Source organism: Giraffa tippelskirchi, chromosome 6, assembly GCF_054371585.1.
Source record: "Giraffa tippelskirchi isolate mGirTip1 chromosome 6, T2T-mGirTip1v1.2.pri, whole genome shotgun sequence".
Taxonomy (NCBI): Eukaryota; Metazoa; Chordata; class Mammalia; order Artiodactyla; family Giraffidae; genus Giraffa; species Giraffa tippelskirchi.
The window spans coordinates 86,672,277-86,691,248 of NC_137280.1; the positions used below are offsets into that span (position 1 = coordinate 86,672,277).

At 44.6% G+C, this 18,972-nt stretch overlaps 2 protein-coding genes across 4 annotated transcripts in view; one reads left to right on the forward strand and one right to left on the reverse strand.

The window, feature by feature from the left end:
• SLC1A6 (solute carrier family 1 member 6) overlaps nt 1–18,972 on the forward strand; it is a 156,733-nt gene that overhangs the window by 6,918 nt on the left and 130,843 nt on the right. The window lies entirely within an intron of this gene.
• LOC145510348 (olfactory receptor 1I1-like) lies at nt 11,790–12,875 on the reverse strand. The gene is given in 4 exon segments (XM_081501262.1): nt 11,790–11,906; nt 11,909–12,090; nt 12,093–12,722; nt 12,866–12,875. Coding segments are annotated over 4 exon segments (939 nt in total).

Here is an 18,972-nt window from a genome sequence, read left to right on the forward strand (position 1 = left end):
AGCTACATTACCTTTCCTGATCCAGTTTGGAGTGTCACACTGTTTTACTTCTGGCACCAGATTCAAGAGGAAGGAATGTAGACTCCAGCTCTCTCAGTGGGTGGTGTGTCATGGTGACCATGTAACATTCTTTGTGCAAGAGAATGTGGGATGGGAGATGTTTTTGTGGCTGTTTTGGAAAATTTAACCATCTTACTCCTATATGCCTTTCTCCATGCAGTGCCCAGAGTGGACTTAAAAACCCCAAATCAGATTATGGCATGCCCCTGCTGAACAGTCTTTCCGTAACTGCTCACTCCACCTAAAATAAAATCCAGATTCCCACATAAAATCCAGTCCCAGCAAGACTTCTGGCTTTATATCCTTCGTTGTCTTTATCACCCACCATGACCTCCTGTCTGGCTCTTCTTCACATCAAACTGTTCCTGCCCCAAGCCCTTTGCACATGCAGGTCACTCTGGCTAGGAAGCCCTGGTTCTTCTGAAGCTGCCTCTTTCTTATCCTTTAGGTCCAATGGCATTTCCTTAGGAGGCCCTCACCTCCCTGACCACCTACCATTGTCCAGTCATTATTACATCACTGTGATTCATTTCTTCTTCTTTTTTTAAATTAAAAAAGTTTTTCTGACTGCACCACATGGCATGTGGGATCTTAGTTCCCCAACCAGGAATCAAACCCATGCCCCCTGCATTGTAGACACAGAGTCTTAACCGCTGGACCACCAGGGAAGTCCCTTTGTTTCTTCTAACACTTGCCATGGCTTGAACTCTGTACTTACAGTGATTTGTTCTAGTTTATCTGTCTCCTTGTTCAGACTGGGGCTGCACAAGGTAATACTTGTCTGTCTTATTTACTGCTGAATGTGCAGGTGGGAGATCAGGTGGCAGGTGGTAGAGGCTTGGACAGAGGACATTGTGTGTGTTTGGTGATAATATATCTTGGTATAGATCTCTGTGTTTATCCTGCTTGGAGTTCATTGAGATTCTTGAATGTGTATATTCATGTCTTTCATCAGCGTTGGGAAGTTTTGGGGACATTATTTCTTCAACTATTCTTTCTGCCCCTGTTACCTCTCTCCTTCTGGGATTCCTGTTAGACATATATTGATATACTTGATGGTGTCCCACAGGTCTCTTAGGCTCTGTTTGTTTTCTTGGTTGTGTGTATTTGGGAGACCTGAGGTTGAGAGGGGTGGGGTCCACACCATCAGATTTCAGGCAACTGCTGACAGTGGAGAGAGGGATCAGGGGTCAAGACAATACCTCTTCACAAGCTGAAGGAAGGGACTGCAGGACTATGGTCCTTTGGGGTACTGTAACTCAGAAGAGCTGGAGACTGATGTAGGGGTGAGAGCAGCCCTTGGCTCCACTGTGTGTGTGTAATAGGTTGCTTCAGTCATGTCCAACTCTGTGTGACCCTGTGGGGTGTAGCCTACCCAGCTTCTCTTTCCATGGGGTTCTCCAGGCAAGAATACTGGAATGGGTTTCCAGGCCCTCCTCCAGGGGCTCTTCCTGACTCAGGGATCAAACCTGTGTCTCTTACCACCTATATCACATCAAATGATCAAAGGACACTCACAGGTCACATAAATATTTGTTATTATTAGTTTTTTTTTTTTTGGTAAACCCTTTTGACAGAGCTTCTATATGTTTCCTGTTGCATTTATTTGGTTACATGTAACTCATTTAATTCATAGTTGGCTATGATTCTTTCTCAGTGCTCAGAAATTGTTGATAAGTGAAAACAAATGATCTACAAACTGTATATTATGAAATGATTATGAGTGCTAAGCGTCACACTGTGTGAAGTTTGTACAATAATTCATCTGAATTTTGCTAGTTGCGGTTCAGATTTTGGTATGTGTGTATGTTTGTGTATTTTCTTTCCTCCAGATATTCACATCATTGGCTGATGTACTATACTTATGATGCCTGATGAATAAATCAGCCCTCAGCAGATACAGGGATCTGTTGAAATGTAGGCAGAGGGGGCAGGTCAGGTTTGAGTGGAGGTCTACACCTCTGTGGCAGACAATGGAAGCTGATGAATATGTATTCTACCTTCCTCACCCTTCAGATGGATTGACTAAAGTGTGTGTTCTGCACTGAGTCTCAGAGGTCCTTGTGGGATTGAGTCCCAGCAACCCACAGTGGAAACTTGCAGATCAATGCACTCTTTACTGATTCCCTTCCCTTCCCTGTCTCACTTCTCCACCTCCCTTTCAGCATTTTCTGTGTGTGTGTCAAGTCACTTCAGCTGTGTCCAACTCTTTGTGAGCCTGTGGACTGTAGCCCACTAGGCTTCTCAGTCTATGGGATTCTCCAGGCAAGAATACTGGAGTGGGTTGCCATTTCCTTCTCCTGGGGATCTTCCTGATTCAGGGATCGAACCTGTATCTCTTGTGTCTCCTGAATTGGCAGGTGGGTTCTTTACCACTAGCACTGGGAAACCCTTGAGCATTTTCTAGGTCACTTACAAAAATTACTTATTTATTTATGGTGGTGCTAGGTCTTCATTGCTGTGTGCAGGCTTTCTCTAGTTGCAGTGAGCAGGGGTTACTCTCTGGTTGTGGTGCATGGGCTTCTCGTTGTGGAGCACAGACTCTAGGGCGTGTGGGCTTCAGTAGTTGTGGCTGGTGGACTTACTTGCCCTACTTCTTGTGAAATCTCCCTGAACCAGGGATTGAACCTGTGTCCCCTGCATTGGCAGGCAGATTCTTAAGCACTGTACCATCAGGGAAGTCCTCCTAGATCTCTTTCCAAATAAACTACTTGTCCTTGAATCTTTATCACAGGATCAGCTTCTGGGAGATGCCAAATGAAGACATTCTCTCTAGGCCTCAATTTCCTCATCCATTCAAAGAGAAGAATAACTCCCCCTGTTATGGGAGTAGGAGGTGTTGGGGATGAGGCATGTGTCTGTGGATTAAGTGCCCTGTATGCTACCTCTCTGGGGGTCCTCACTTCCTGGGAAATGAAAGCTAGAGCTGATTACGGGGAGTTTCTGCCACCTCCTCTTGTCATTGCAGTTGTCCCCACACTGGAGACTCATTGGCATCTTGCATCTTCCAGGATGACAAGGCAAGTTCTACAGCCTGCACAGGTCTCTCTGGCTGGGAGTCAGTCCTCAGAGGTACCAAGGAAGAAGTGGCTTCCCAGAGATGTCCACTGGGGCAGCACTGAGGAACTAGAGGGGACAGAGGGTGATTGAGTTCCCACGAAGCAGCTTCCTGAGGCAGGATGTGGTATTGCCTGGAAGGCAATTGGAGGGGGCAGCATATGTCGGCCAGAGCCTCCCGATGACCCATGAAAAAGCCCTGCCAGACAGCTGTAGAACTGAAGCTGAGGTACAGAGGGGCCCCCTGTTGCCCATGAAGTTGTTTTTGTTTAGTTACTAAGCTGTGTCTGACTCTGTGTCTGACTCTTTGCAACCCCATAGACTGTAGCCTGCCAGGCTCCTCTGTCCATGGGATTTTTAGGCAAGAATTTTATAGGAATGGGTTGCTGTTTCCTTCTCAGAGAATCTTCCTAACTCAAGGACTGAACCCATGTCTCCTGCATTGGCAGGTGGAATCTTTACCCCAAGTCACCTAGGAAGCCCTGCCCATGTGGTTGTTGTTCAGTCACCCAGTTGTGTCTGACTCTTTGTGAACCCCCCCTGCCCCCGCATGGACTGCAGCATGGCAGGCTTCCCAGTCCTTCACCATCTCCTGGAGCTTGCTCAAACTCATGTCCATTGAGTCGGTGATGCCATTCAACCATCTTGTCCTCTGTCATCCCCTTCTCCTGCCTTCAATCTTTCCCAGCATAAGGGTCTTTTCTAACGAGTCAGCTCTTGGCATCAGGTGGCCAAAGTATTGGAGCTTCAGCTTCAGCATCAGTCCTTCCAATAAATATTGAGTTGATTGGGTTGAATATTCAGAATTGATTTCCTTTAGGATTGATGGTTTGATCTCCTTGCAATCCAAGGGACCCTCAAGAATCTTCTCCAATACCACAGTTCAAAGCATCAATCCTTTGACACTCAGCCTACCTTGCTTTTATTAGTAGCTGCGGCTCTGCTGGGCTCTCTTGGTGACCAGGTGTCTGCACAGGCCCCAGGACATATTTGACCACTGGCCACTTGCAGTCAAACCAAAAGCTGCCCTAGTGCCCAGCTTTTAGGGCCTGGGGGTCTGGTGTAGCCACCAGGGCTTCATAGGTACTAGTTGTCCCAGAGGTAGAGGAGGCAACCTGGACAGAGGAGTACACTGGTCAACCCCCTATGAAAACCTGGGCATGACCACTCAAAAGGAGCTACCCTGGTTGGCAGTACACCATGCGTGTTGTTCACCCATGGTTGCTAGGAGAATTAAGCACTGTCCACATGACACCACAGGGAGTAGACAATTAGAAGCTTGAGCCTGGTCTCTTTTGGACCCTGCCCCATGTGTCTCTTACCTTTGCTGATATTATTTTTATTTAATTTTTTAAAATTAATTTTTATTGGAGTATAGTTGCTTTGCAGTGTTGTGTTAATTTCTACTGAATGGCAAAGTGAATCAGATCTGGTGAGGACTTTTGCCTCCTGAGAACCACACATGGGGCAGGACTTGAGCTGTTCCAAGTCTTCCACCTGGGAGGTGGGTGGGAAAGTCTTCCACCTGGGAGGCCATCCAACATCATGATGCGAGAGGGATCAGGTTTTAGGGTCACAGGGGTTGGATTGGAATTCCTCCCCACCCCACCTGATTCAGCATGTGACCTTGGGACAGTCAGTTCCCCTCTATGATCCTCAGTGTCTGAATCTCTCAAACTGATCTGAATACCCAATAAAATCCCATATGGAGAGAAAGAAATGTTATTGTACTCTCATACTGGCCAGGGAATCTTTCCCTGGTGCTGGGAAAGATTGAAGGCTAAAGGAGAAGGCGACAGCAGAGGACAAGATGGTTAGATGGCATGACAGACTCAATGGACAGGAATCTGAGCAAACTGTGGGAGACAGTGGAGGACAGAGGCGCCCCCCGCTATATCCATTGTGTTGCAAAGAGTTGGACATGACTTAGCAACTAAACAACAACAACAACTGGCCAGTGTCATTCATCCATCAACCCTCTCATCCATCCATCCATCAGTTCATTCATTCCTTAAGTTACTCAACAAGTAAATTTTGAGCAGTTGTTGAGCCCCATGATTGAAAATAAAAGGCTACAGTTCATGGACCAAATTTCATGCTACTGTTGATAATTTTGTTTGGTAATTAAGACTTTCAAACCTAGTGTATATGAGGGAAGACTTTGTGATGAGACCATAGGATTAACATGTCCAGTGATTTGTAATTTTATGAAGCCCACACTAGATGGCAGATTTTAGACAGGATTTTCTGGGTTGCAAATTAATTAGGGATTAGACAGTTGATACAGAAGGTAGAAACTTCTTCCTGATTTCCTCTTTTTGAGATGTCAGTTTAGTCGCTCAGTTGTGTCCGACTCTTTGTGACCCCATGGACTGCAGCACACCAGGCTTCCCTGTCCATCACCAACTCCTGGAGCTTACTCATGTCCATTGAGTTGGTGATGCCATCCAACCATCTAATCCTCTATCATCCCCTTCTCCTCCCCTTTCAAGATGTAGATGAGATATTTTGGTAGTTACTATATTTGGGAACACCTGTTGCAGAGTAGAGCTTCCCAGGTGGCCCTAGTGGTTAAGAACCTGGCAGCACGCTTGCAAAGTAGCCAGCCATATTAAGAGAGGCAACTATGTTGGAGGGGGAGGGTTGAGGAGGAGTGCCAGCCACTAAAACCCAAACAGCAGATGCATTTCTGCAATATTTTTTTACTTTCTTTAAAACAAACAAACAAAAGCTCCACTCCATGCTACATTTTATCACTACAACTTGGGGGAGCAGAATAGTCAGAAGGTAAATATTAGTTGAGAATCTTTCTGCATTAATTTGACGAGACCAATACACTTTTCAATGCAATGGGAAAATAGTACTATTTTTAATAAAACTTTTTATTTATTTTCTATTGGAGTATAGCTGATTAACAATGTTGTGATACAGGTGAACAGCAAAATGACTCAGCCATACTATACATGTATCCATTCTCCCCGAAATTCCCCTCTCATCCAGGCTGCCACATAACACTGAACAGAGTTCCCTGTGCTATAGAGTAGGTCCTTGTTAGTTATCCATTTCATTTACTTATTTTTTAAATGTTTTATTTTGTATTGGGGGATCGCTGATGAACAAACAATGTTGTAATAGTTTCAGGTGAACAAGGAAGGGACTCAATCATACATATGCATGTATCCATTCTCTTCCAAACTCCCCTCCCATCCAGGCTGCCACATAATGCTGAGCAGAGTTTCATGTGCTATATAGTTGGTCCTTATTGGTTACCTATTTTAAATATAGCAGTGTGTACTTGTCCATCCCAAACTCCCTAACTATTTCTTACCCCCATCCTTCTCTCGCTGGCAAACATAAGTTCATTCTCTGAGTCTCTTTCTGTTTTGTGAGTTCATTTGTATTATTTCTTTTTAGATTCCACATATAAGGGATGTCATACGATATTTCTCCTTCTTTGTCTGACTTATTCACTCAATCTCTAGGTCCATCCATGTTGCTACAAGTGCCATTATTGCATTTTTTATTTCAAATTTATTTTTAAATTGGAGGAAAATTGCTTTACAATTTTGTGTTGGTTTCTGCCATATGATTTCACCCTTTTTAATGGCTGAGTCATATTACATTGTTCTTGGGCTTCCCTGGTGGCTCAGATGGTAAAGAATCTGCCTGCAATGTGAGAGACATGGGTTCAGTCCCCTTAGTCAGGAGGATCATCCCCTGGAGAAGGGCATGGCAAACCACTCCAGCATTCTTGCCTGGAGAATTCCATGGACAGAAGAGCCTGGAAGGCTACTGTCCATGGGGTTGCAGAGTCAGACAAGACTGAGCAACTTTCACTTTCATACTTGCATATATGTACCACACCTTTAAAAAGTACTATATTTTGTGACATGTAAAATGATAGAAATTCAAGTTTCGGTGTCTATAAATAAAATTTCATGGGTGCTCAGCCCCGTCCCTCTCTCAAGGTATTGCCTTCCTCGTAGCGTCAGAGCTGAGTCATTGTGACAGAGGCCTTATGGTCCATAAAGCTGATATTCATTTACCCTTTGGCGCTTTACAGAAAAAGCTTGCTCTTCGCTAACGCATGGTAGGACTCGGCAACAGGTCTGTTCTGAAGAACCTGCCCTCCCGTATTCCTGCTTAACCCCCTGATGGTCCCCTCACCCTGAGTCCAGTCCCCCCTAGTGAGGTCTGACCACAGCCCCCTGCACTCTTCCTCTGTCCTCACTGTGGGCTAAGGACACACTGGTCTCCACGATTTCTCTGAACAACCCAGACTCTATCCCACCACGGGAGGGTTGCCCATGCTGTTCCCTCCCAGAGGAGCCAGGATCTGTGTTTCCCAGCAGTTTTTAATCCATTTTGTGACGTTCCACTATTGCCACCTGCTGGCCACTTCCTCAAACTGTAGCTGCAGTGCTTTTAAAGCTTTTGGGTAGAACCGCTCCAAGATCCTGTCCAGGGCAGGGAAAAATGGAAAATGCCTGTGGAAAAAATGCCCCAGATTTGGATGTCTCATATCCCTGAAGACATATTTATGGCCCAGATCTCCACAGCCGTCCTCTACCCCCATCTATTCCAGTGATCCTCAAATTTTAAGGCTCATGTAACTCCCCTGGGGTGGTTAAAATGATGACTTAAGTGGTCTGATATGGTGTCTGAGTCTTCATTTCTGTCAAGCTTCCCATAATAATGATGACTCTGATTCATGGACCACTGAGTATCAGGCTTTCCTTTTTCTATAGAAAAGAGGTCAGTTAAATGGGAAGGAAATCTAAAAAAGAGAGGATAAATGAATATGTACAGCTGATTCACTTTGCTGTACAGCAGAAACTAATGAAAGATTGTAAAGCAACTCTACTCTGGTAAAAATTAATTTAAAAAGAAGTCAGAAAATCCCCCTGTAAAGGACCAGATAGTAAATATTTTAGATTTTGCACAGGATACATTGTAGCTTGAAAAGAGTTGTGTGTGTGTGTGCTTAGTCATGTTAGACTCTTTGCGACCTCATGAATTGTAGCCCACTAGCCTCCTCTGCCCATGGAATTTTCCAGGCAAGAATACTGAAGTGGGTTGCCGTTTCCTTTTCCAGGCGATCTTCCTGACCCAGGGATTGAATCCATGTCTCTTGCATCTCCTACATTAGCAGGCAGACTCTTTACCACTGTGACACCTGGGAAGCCCCAGAACAGTCATAGATGATGAATTGACTAATGAGGGTTGCCTGTTGTGGCTGTTGTTCAGTCGCTGAGTTGTGTCCAACTCTTTGTCACCCCACGGACTGCAGCACGCCAGCCCTGTTCTTCACTATCTCCCGGAGCTTGCTCAAACTCATGTCCATTGAGTCAGTGATGCCATCCTAATATCTCATCCTCTGTCGCCCCCTTCTCATTCTGCCCTCAATCTTTCCCAGCATCAGGGTCTCTTCTAATGGGTTGGCTCTTTGCATCAGGTGGCCAAAGTATTGGCGCCTCAACTTCAGCATCAGTCCCTCCAATGAATATTCACGGTTGGTTTCCTTTAAGATTGACTGGTTTGATCTTGCAGTCCAAGAGGCTCTCAAGAGTCTTCTCCAGCACCACTGTTCAAAATCATCATTTCTTTGGCCCTCAGCTTTCTTTATGGTCCAATTCTGTTCCCATAAAACTTTATTTATGGGCTCTAAAATTAGAATTTTGCATAATTTTAATGTGTCATGAAGTAGTCTTTAAAAAAATTTCCAACCATTTAAAAATGTAAAAACCATTCTTAGCTTACAGGGCACACAAAGACAGGCTGTTGGCTGAATCTGGCCCACCGACTGCAGGTGGTAAACCCATGCTTTAGGCACCGAATTCTAGACAATATTGTGTGTTGTTGAGACCAGGGGCTGTAGAATGGGTCCTCTGTTTGAACCTTCACTACTGCTTATTAGAAGCTGCACTTTTCAAGTCTAGTTTCCTCATTTGTAGAATAAGGAGTTATATTTCCTACCTTGTAGGAAGGGTAGGGGTCCCCAACCTGTGGGATCTAATGCCTGATGATCTGAGGTGGAGCTGATGTAATAATAATAGAAGTAAAGTGCACAATGAATGTAATGGACTTGAATCATCCTGAAACCATCCCGCCAATACCCTGGTCCATAGAAAAATTGTCTTCCATGAAACTGGCCCCTGGTGCCAAAAATGTTGGGGACTGCTCTTCTAGGCTTTTTGTTTAAAATTTAATGAGATAGTGTATTTAAAGGGATGATCCCCATGCAGGGCACATGATAAATCTCAGCTATTGGTATCCTCATTGTCATCACACTGAGGCCAAGAAATTGAATTCATGCGATCTGAATCCTTCAGGTTTTCTCCAATTGTAGCACAGACACCCTTAATCAGAACACAGGGTAGATCCTTAACCAGAACACAGTGTAGTCAGCACTTGAGAGGATATATCTGGGCATGGTCTTTGCATGATGCCAGCCCTTCCTAAACTAACTGTATTAGTTTGCTAGGGTTTCATAGCAAAGTATCATATACTGTGTGGCTTAAACAACTGAAGTGTATCCTCTAGCAGTTCTGAAGGCCAGAAGTCCAACATCAATGTTGTCAGCAGGGTTTATTTCTTCTGGAGATGGTGATGGAAAGTCTGTTCCATGTCTCTCTCTTAGCTTCCGATGGTTTCCTGAAATCTCTGGCATTCCTTGGCTGGTAGAAGCATCATCTCCATCTTCACATGGCCTTCTCCCTGGTACATGTCTGTCCAATTTCTCTCTTTTTATAGGGGTGCCAGTCACAGTGGATTAGGACCCTAATGACCTCATTAGAACTAGTTACCTTGGAAAAGACCCTATTTTCAGGACAGATCACCTTCTGAGGTGCTGGGGATTAGACTGAGACATTAGACTGTGACATATCTTTTTGGAGGACACAACTCAACCCTTAACTTGACCTCTCTGCGCATCCCAGCTCACTGCATCCACTTGCTGCTGACAGCACCTACAGAATCATATAGGGTTTGGAGTCAGGTGATAGAATCACAGGAAACGTATGGACTCTGAAGCTCGTCCAGGGCCAGTGTCCTCCCACTGTGGTCTGTGCACTGCCTGCTTCAGGACCACCTGGACAGCCTGTTAAGAAGCCAGATTCCAGGATCCAGTATCAGGTTGCTGAGTCACAATCCCTATGATCCAAATGCCAGCATCTCCTATGTCCCAATCTGAGGGACATGAGAGACCTGTTTAAGACTGTGATCCTCATGCAAAGTCAAGCCACTAGGTTCCCTGTGAGGCTGAGAATGGTGGTTGCTGAGTTGTACAGCAAGTCAGCTCATCTCAACAGGAGCTCTCAAAGTCCTCCCCCAAGTCACTTATGAAGCACAGTGATATAATACACATGGCTAATACACACTGTTTTATCAATATTAAACTGAGAATAACTGGTCTTTCATCCCACTAGGTTTATCCATGTAGCAATCTTATAAACCTCAGAGAATTTCAGGCTACTTCAGAGTCTTCTATGTTACTCTGGTCTTCATGGAAGAAGAAAACCATGGCAAAAATAGGATGGTGAAGAATCTGCCTGCATTACATGTGACCCGGGTTCAATCCCTGGGTTGGGAAGATCCCCTGGAGAAGGGGATGGCAGCCCCTTCCAGTATTCTTGCCTGGAGAATCCCATGGATTGAGGAGCCTGTCAGGCTACAGTCCGTGGGGTCACAAAGAGTCAGACATGACTGAGCGACTAACACTTTCACTTCACTTTCTTTCACTTTCCCTTCCCATAGCACTTTATTTCTCTCTTATGATTCATTTACCAAGTTGATCTGTGATGATTTATTGACATATCTCTATTCCCACCAGATTCTGAATGTTTTGAGAGCAGCAATGGATATATTCCTGTGTCCCATGCACTGAAAAGTGGTCACAGAACATGGGTAGGTGCTGAACAGCTATTCTGCCCTAAGACTGAGGGGGCTACTTTATAGACCACTAGGCCCCCTCTGGGACAGAGACTTGTCACTTCTGAATGAACACCTAGTGAGCTAATCCCAACAGATGCTCTCAGATTCCTCCCCCAAGTCATTAGAAAACATGGCGATATATCTGGCTAATGTACATTGTCTTTATCAATATTAAAATTGAATGTAGCTAATCTTTCCTTCAATAAAGATTATCCATGTAGCAATCCTGTAAGCTCAATACCTCAGAGAGTTTAAGGCTACTTCAATGTCTCCTTTACGCTGACCTTGAGGGGTAAGATAAATCATGGAGAAAAACCCGTATCTTTCCCTTTCTATATCACTCACTTCATCATCTCTTATGACACAATCACCATGTTGCTCTGTGACAGTTTACTGACACATCTCTATCCCCCACAAGATTCTGAATGCCTTGAGAGCATAGATGGGATGTATTCCTGTATCTCAGGCACTGAACAGTGGCCCTGGAATATAGTGAAAGTGAAAGTGTTAGTGGCTCAGTCGTGTCAGATTCTTTGTGACTCCATGGACTGTAGTCCACAAGGTCCTCTGTCCATGGGATTCTCCAGGCAAGAATAATGGAGTGGGTAGCCACTCCCTTCTCCAAGGAATCTTTCAGACTCAGATCAAACCTGGGTCTCCTGCATTGTAGGCAGATTCTTTACCTTCTGAGCCACCAGGGAAGCCCAAGAAACATGGTAGATGCTAAAAAATATTCTGCCCTAAGACTGAAATGGGACTACTTTGCTGACCAGCTTCCTCAGAGCTGTGTTCGTGTCCTTGTTCCCTAGGCTGTAGATAAAGGGGTTCAACATAGGGATGACCACCCCACACAGCAAGCGGCCGCCTTGTCCTCCTTCTGAGAGGAGGCTGGAGATGCCGGCTGCAGGTACACGGCAAAGATGGTGCCATAGAATGGTGTCACCACGTTGAGGTGTGAGCCACAAGTGGAGAAGGCTTTCCATTTGCCCTGAGCAGAAGGGATCTTGAAGACCACCCTGAAAATGCAGATATAAGAGAGAGGATGCATGTGAGAGGGCTGATGCCCATGATGATGCCAAAAGCAAAGATCACCAGCTCGTTGGTGTGTGTGTCTGAGCAGGAGAGCTTCAGCAGGGGCATGAGGTCACAGAAGAAGTGGGGGATTTCAGAGCCAGCGCAGAAGGTCAACTGAGCCATGAGGCTGGTGTGGACAATGGACTGGAGGTTGGTGATCAGCCATGACCCCACCACCAGCAGCCCGCACACACGGGGACTCATGATGGCCAAGTAGCGCAGAGGGTGAACAATGGCCGTGAACCGGTCAATGGCCATCACAGCCAGGAGGAAGCTGTCCATGGTCCCAAACAGGTGGAAGGCATATATCTGGACAAGACAGCCTGCAGAGGGGATGGCTTTGCTCTGTGTCCAGAGGTTCACCAGCATCTTGGGGATGGTGGTGGAAGAGAAGAAGATGTACACCAGGGCCAGGTTACAGAGGAAGAAGTACATGGGCGTGTGGAGGTGTGAGTCTGTGATGATGGCCAGGATGATGAGCAGGTTCCCAGAGATGGTGACCAGGTACATGAACAGGAACAGCCCAAAGAGGAAGATCTGATGCTCTGGCTTTTCTGAGAGTCCAAGGAGGAGGAATTCTGAGACTGTGGGTTGGTCTTCTACTCCATGGACAGCCCGTGTCTGCTAGGAAAGAAACAAGGGCAGAGGGAAGCGATGTAAAGCTGGGAGTCAGAGATGGAATTCTAGTCTCAGCTCCCTACAGACCTGTACATTCTGTGAAAATTCGTGGAATCCTTATAGCTCCCTTCCATGGAATTTTGTTTCCCCAGACAAAGCCATCCATGTTTGAGACAGTCTCAAAGATCTAACTAAGATGTTTTGAGACAACTCTTGTTGTCTCAAGGTATATTGTTTTGAGACAATTGTCTCAAGGGTATATTGTTTATAAACACCATTGTTTCTCTTCAGTGAAGCAAAGTTTCATAGAAAACAAAGTTGGGAGAAATCAAATCCAAATATAATTATCTTCTGTTCTTCTTTCTCTTCCTTCCCCCTCATTTTTCTTTCCTTTCCTCCCTCTCTTTCATTCTTCCATCAATAAGACATAATCTTAGCATCAATTTTGGGTTCATGACTTTTGGTATAGGATGAATAATACTCTTCTGCTCTACCAATGAAACTCAAGTTAGGGGCATTTTGTGATCTATTAGTACTACTGTGTGATCACTAAATCCTAAAGGAAATCATTCATTGGAAGGACTGAATATTCATTGGAAGGACTGAAGCTGAAGCTGAAGCTGCAATACTTTGGCCACCTGATGCGAAGAGCCGACTCATTGGAAGAGACTCTGATGCTGGGAAAGGTTGAAGATAGGAGGAGAAGCGTACGACAGAGGATGAGATGGTCAGAGGGCATCACTAACTTGATGGACATGAGTTTGAGCAAGCTCCGGGAAGTGGTGAAGGACAGGGAAGCCTGATATGCTGCCGTCCATGGAGTCACAAAGAGTTGGACATGACTGAGAGACTGAACAACAATGTGATCACTAGGTAGACTCCCTCTTTTTTTTTTTTGCCATGAGGATCAGTGTTAACTCTTGCGAAAGGGTGGAAACATAAATGTGCATAAACACACTTTTCACCTTCTAATTTGAATCCAGAATGTAAATTTATTCACTGGGCTTCCTGATGAGGACCAAGAACTTTTCTCTAATTATGATTACTTTGATAGTAGATCTGTATTAGCAGTCTTGCCTTAGTCACACATGTAGGCTGAAGTCTATGCTCCAGTTGGTTTCATGAACATTGAACAAGAAATGATCCTTGCTGACCAATCTAGGTGCAGAATGCTTTCAGATCTCAGTATATTTTACAATGTTATATGGAAATTGCTCTCAATTACCTTGCTTGCAACTAATTTGACAGCAATATATTTTAGTGATTCCTTTTTATTATTAAGACTTTATGAAGCATTCAATTTGATTTTCATAGACCACATTTCCCATTTCCTCCCTCCCTGCTTGCCTCCTTCCCTTCCTTGCTTCCTCTTTTCTCTTGTAGTTTGTGGAATCACATCATATTATTTACACAATACATTTGCAGTAGCCACTATAATCAGCATAATCAGGTTTAGGGTTATTTAAAAATGACTCAACTCATCTGCTCAGAACTGTTTCAGCAAGCTAGTGATTAGCCTCCAGGCGTCAAGCATTCAGCATACGGTGGCAACAGTCAGTATATTTTCAGCAGAAAGAGAGACTTTGGATGAATCCAGAAAGTTGGTAAAGTGGAAGTTTCATAGTTACAAAAGACTATCTGGAGCCTTAAAACTAATGGTATTTTGGAAGTATATTTGCTGTCAGCAGTTGCTTTGCAGGACAATAAGTTTTACATTTTTTTATATTATAGACCAACTGTCACTGCCCATTAAAAACAGTTTTGCATTAAAATATACACTGTTGTATCTTATCAATCAGCTGTTCAAAAAGTTTATTCAAAATAAAAACTCCCAGCCTGGACTATTCAAAGGTAAGCTGTTTCCATGACAGTGAGGAAAGTGTGATTATATGTCTAACTGACAGAAAGCAGAATGTGCTACATGATTATTCCTGATTTTAATACGATGACAAGAAAAGTGAGTTTGTACAATAACATTCTGACATGAACTGATAGAAAATATGGATGAAAGGAATGAACAGGAGAGAGCAAGGTTTAACGAAATGCAAACATGTAGGCATCTTTGATACTATTCCCATTCACTCATTTTAAGTTGAGAATGAGTTTGATCCTAGTTTTGCTTCCCCATTTAGAAAGTCCCCATTATTATTAGCAGGTTCATATCGAAAGTCCAGAGAAAGCAGATCTTTACTGCATTCATACAAGACCACCAAAGGCTGGTTGCATTTGCCTCTCCAAGTCTCCATTTCCTTGTGGGTAGTATTTATCCTTCCTTTAAGCTAATGAAGATTTATCGAGAATGTGTTAGGGTCTAGGCACTATGCTTGTTTCTTATGATACATAGACAATATAGAAAAAAATTAACATGATTCACCAGGTCCTTGTAAAATGTTGATATTATCTTTTTGAGAGACATCTCTGGTGGTTAAGAATCCATCTTTCAGTGCAAGGGAAATGGGTTACATGGCTGGTCAGAGAACTAAGACCCCACTCTCCAGAGTGTCCCCTCCCAGCCCAGACTGAGCGTCCAGTCCCCTAGGTGGCAGTAATGTACAGTCCAGGCTGAAAACCGCTGCCCTAGAGCAACCAAAGACTTCCTGTCAACAAGCACAGCTGCAAAGGTGTGGCCAGGAAGGGACTCACTGTAGTATATGCAACCGAGAGAAACCGGCATACTAAGTTGCTTCAGTCGTGTCCGACTCTTTGCAACTCCATGGATCATGGCCCGCCAGGCTCCTCTGTCCATGGGATTCTCTAGGCAAGAATACTGGAGTGGGTTGCCATGCCCTCTTCCAGGGGATCTTCCTGACCCAGGGATCAAACTCGTGTCTCTTAGTCTCCTGCATTGGCAGGCGGGTTCTTTACCACTAGTGCCACCTGGGAAGCTCTAGCCAGACCTAAGCATCACCCTACAAAAACTCAAACCCTTGAAAAGTAACTGCGTCTTTGTTGGAGACCTCTCCAGTTTAACAAGGAAGACCCTGTGCTGCTAACATTCCTAAAGCCCCCTTTCACCACCTCTTCACCTCCAGTGGTCATGTTCCTAACAGCAGATATTAGCATATTTCCTTTGTTCTTGAAACACCTTGAGGTCATGTATCACCTTCCTTATACAGATTGACCTCTATACTAGGTTTACCCATTGTGGTGGTGGTGTTTAGTTGCTAAATTGTATCTGACTCTTTTGTGACCCCATGGACTGTAGCCCACCAGGCTCCTCTGTCCATGGGATTTCCCAGGCAAGAATTACGGGAGAGGGTTGTCATTTCCTTCTCCAGGGCATCTTCCTTCTCCAGGGATCAACCCACATCTCCTGCATTGTCAGGCAAATTCTTTACCACTAAGCCACCAGGGAAGCCCTATGATTACCCATACACTTCAGTAACCCTTAAAACTTTTCCAAAGACCAATTGTCTTGGAGAGCAGAGAGATATGAATCTGAAATACTCGCAATTAAAGAGTTTAACCTAGTACTTGTGGACAGCACAGAGTTTAGCTTTGAAATATCACTGCTCATAGTGTGTGAGTGGCAATACTCAGAAGCAATGGAGTGTGAGAGAGTGAAAATAAGTCTCAGCTCAAATGAGAGACCAAACACTTCCAGGCTTGGTGTCCCTCACCAGCTCCATCTCTCTTTCTCTCTCTGAGTTGTTGCGAAACCCACACATAAAGAAACTGTAGTACCTGAGAAGGCTCAACGCTTTACAGATATTGTCATTAAATGCCTCAGTTGTGTTCCTGTCAGCATTGTGTTCCCAGGCTTTGAGAACTGGGGACCTATCTCGGTAAAAAATGAGTTAACGAAAGGAAACTCCTGTCATTGCTAGAAAAAGACAATATTTTTTTCAGCTGCGCTAGGTCTTCGTTGCAGCACGGGAGTTTCTCTAGCTGTAATGAGTGGTCTCCAGAACACGTGGACATCAGAGTGTGTAGGCTCAGTAATTGTGGTCCTATGACAGTTCCCATGTAGGGTGGTCTGGAGGTTCATACCCCTCCCCGGGGTGCTCAGATGCCTGAGTCCATGTCTTTTCACTCATCTGACCTTGATGGAAAGTCCACAAAGACAGGGAATTTATGTTGTTAAGTTCACTAATGAAAGCTCTTAGAAATTAATAAATTATCAGTTAATGTATGTTGGATAAATAAAGGTATCAAACACATCTTGACTGTAAGTCAGGTGCTGTGCTTGGCACAGGGGCTTCAGTCCTTATTAAAATGTCTTCTTGTTGGTCATGGGAAGTGATCAGTCTTCATTAACCTGGTGTAGTCCCTACCAAGGGCTTCCCTGGTAGTTCAGCTGGTAAAGAATCTGCCTGCAATGCAGGAGACCCCAGTTCGATTCCTGGGTCGGGAAGATCCCCTGGAGGAGGGATAGGCTATGCAGTCCATTATTCTTGGGCTTCACTGGTGGCTCAGATGGTAAAGAATCCGCCTGCAGTGTGGGAGACCTGGGTTCGATCCCTAGGTTGGGAAGATCGCCTGGAGGAGGGCATGGCAACCCACTCCAGTATTCTTGCCTGGAGACTCCCCAAGGACAGAAGAGCCTGGTGGGGGTCAGTCCAGGGTGTCGCAAAGAGTCGGATACGACTGAGCCACTAAGCACAGCACACACAGTCCCTACAAATCACATCTTGAGTAGGATTAGGGAATTTCTCTTCTACTCTTTTTTTTTTTTTTGCCACACCATGCAGCATGCAGGATCTTGGTTCTCCGACCAAGATGGACCCATGTCCCATGCACTGGGAGATGGAAGTCTCAAACTCTGGACCACCAGGGAAGTCCTCCCTTCTATGCTTGAATCAAAATGTTGTCCGAGGACTGCCACGGTGGTCCCATGGTTAAGATTTCGCCTTGAAATGAAGAGGGTGAGGGTTCAATCCTTGTTCAGGGAGCTGCGATCCCACATGCCTTTGCCCAAAAAAACCAAAACATGAAACAGAAGCAATATTGTAGCAAATTCAGTAAAGACTTTAAAAATCATCCACATTAAAAAAGTTGTTGGTGGACTTGAATCTTTGGTGTTGGGGTGTCCAGGTCACGACCCCCACTTCTGTCCCACTAGGGAGCCTCTCTATTTCCTGGAACCCCTCTATTTTTACCTTTTCCCCAACTGGCTTTTTGATTTCTTAAAAATGTTAACTTTTAAAACGTGTTAATACTAACTCTTGGTTAGGAAAGTAGCCATGCAAGGACAAAATGAAATGATGTCCATTAATTCAGGTCCCCATTTATCCAGTTCTTAACATGTCCCCTTAATGGATAACCCCTCTAAATGACTTCTGTGTAACTTCCCAGAATCTCTGTCTTTACACACACACACACACACACACACACACACACACACTTCCTTCTGGGAGTATGAGGGAGAATCTGTCCATGCCTCTCAGTTTCTGGTTGTTTGCTGACAACCTCTGGCATTCCTTGGCTTGTGGAAGCATCACCTTGATCTCCGCCTTCATCTTCACATGGCCTTCTCCCTTGGGGGAATGTCTGTGTCCATATTCTACCTTTTTATAAGATAGTCAGTCATGAGGTCATTAGGACTCCCTCCCCCAATGACCTCATTTTAACTTGATGACCTTAGTAAAGACCCAGTGGCAGATTTTATTTTCTTGGGCTCCATAATAATTGTGGATGGTGACTGCAGCCACAAAATTAAAAGATGGTTGCTCCTTGAAAGAAAAGTTGTGACAAACCTAGACAGCATATTAAAAAGCAGAGACATCACTTTGCCAACAAAGGTCTGTATAGTCAAAGCTATGGTTTTCCAAGGAGTGATGTATGGATGTGACAGTTGGACTGTAAAGAAGGCTGAGTGCTAAAGAATTGATGCTGTCAAATTGTGGTGCAGGAGAAGATTCTTGAGAGTCCCTTGGACAGCAAGGAGATCAAACCAGTCAATCCTAAAGGAAATCAAGCCTTTGGAAGGAATATTCATTGGAAGGGCTGATGCTGAAGCTGAAACTCCAATACTTTGGCCACCTGATGTGAAGACCTAACTCATTGGAATAGACCCTGATGTTGGGAAAGACTAAAGGCAGGAGGAGAAGGGCACGGCAGAGAATGAGATGGTTGGATGGATAGCATCACCAACTCAATGGACATGAATTTGAACAAGCTCTGGGAGATAGAGAAGGACAGGCAAGCCTGGTGTGCTGCAGTCCCTGGGGTCACAAAGAGTTAGACGTGATTTAATGACTGAACCCCACCAACGAGAAAGAGGTACTGGGT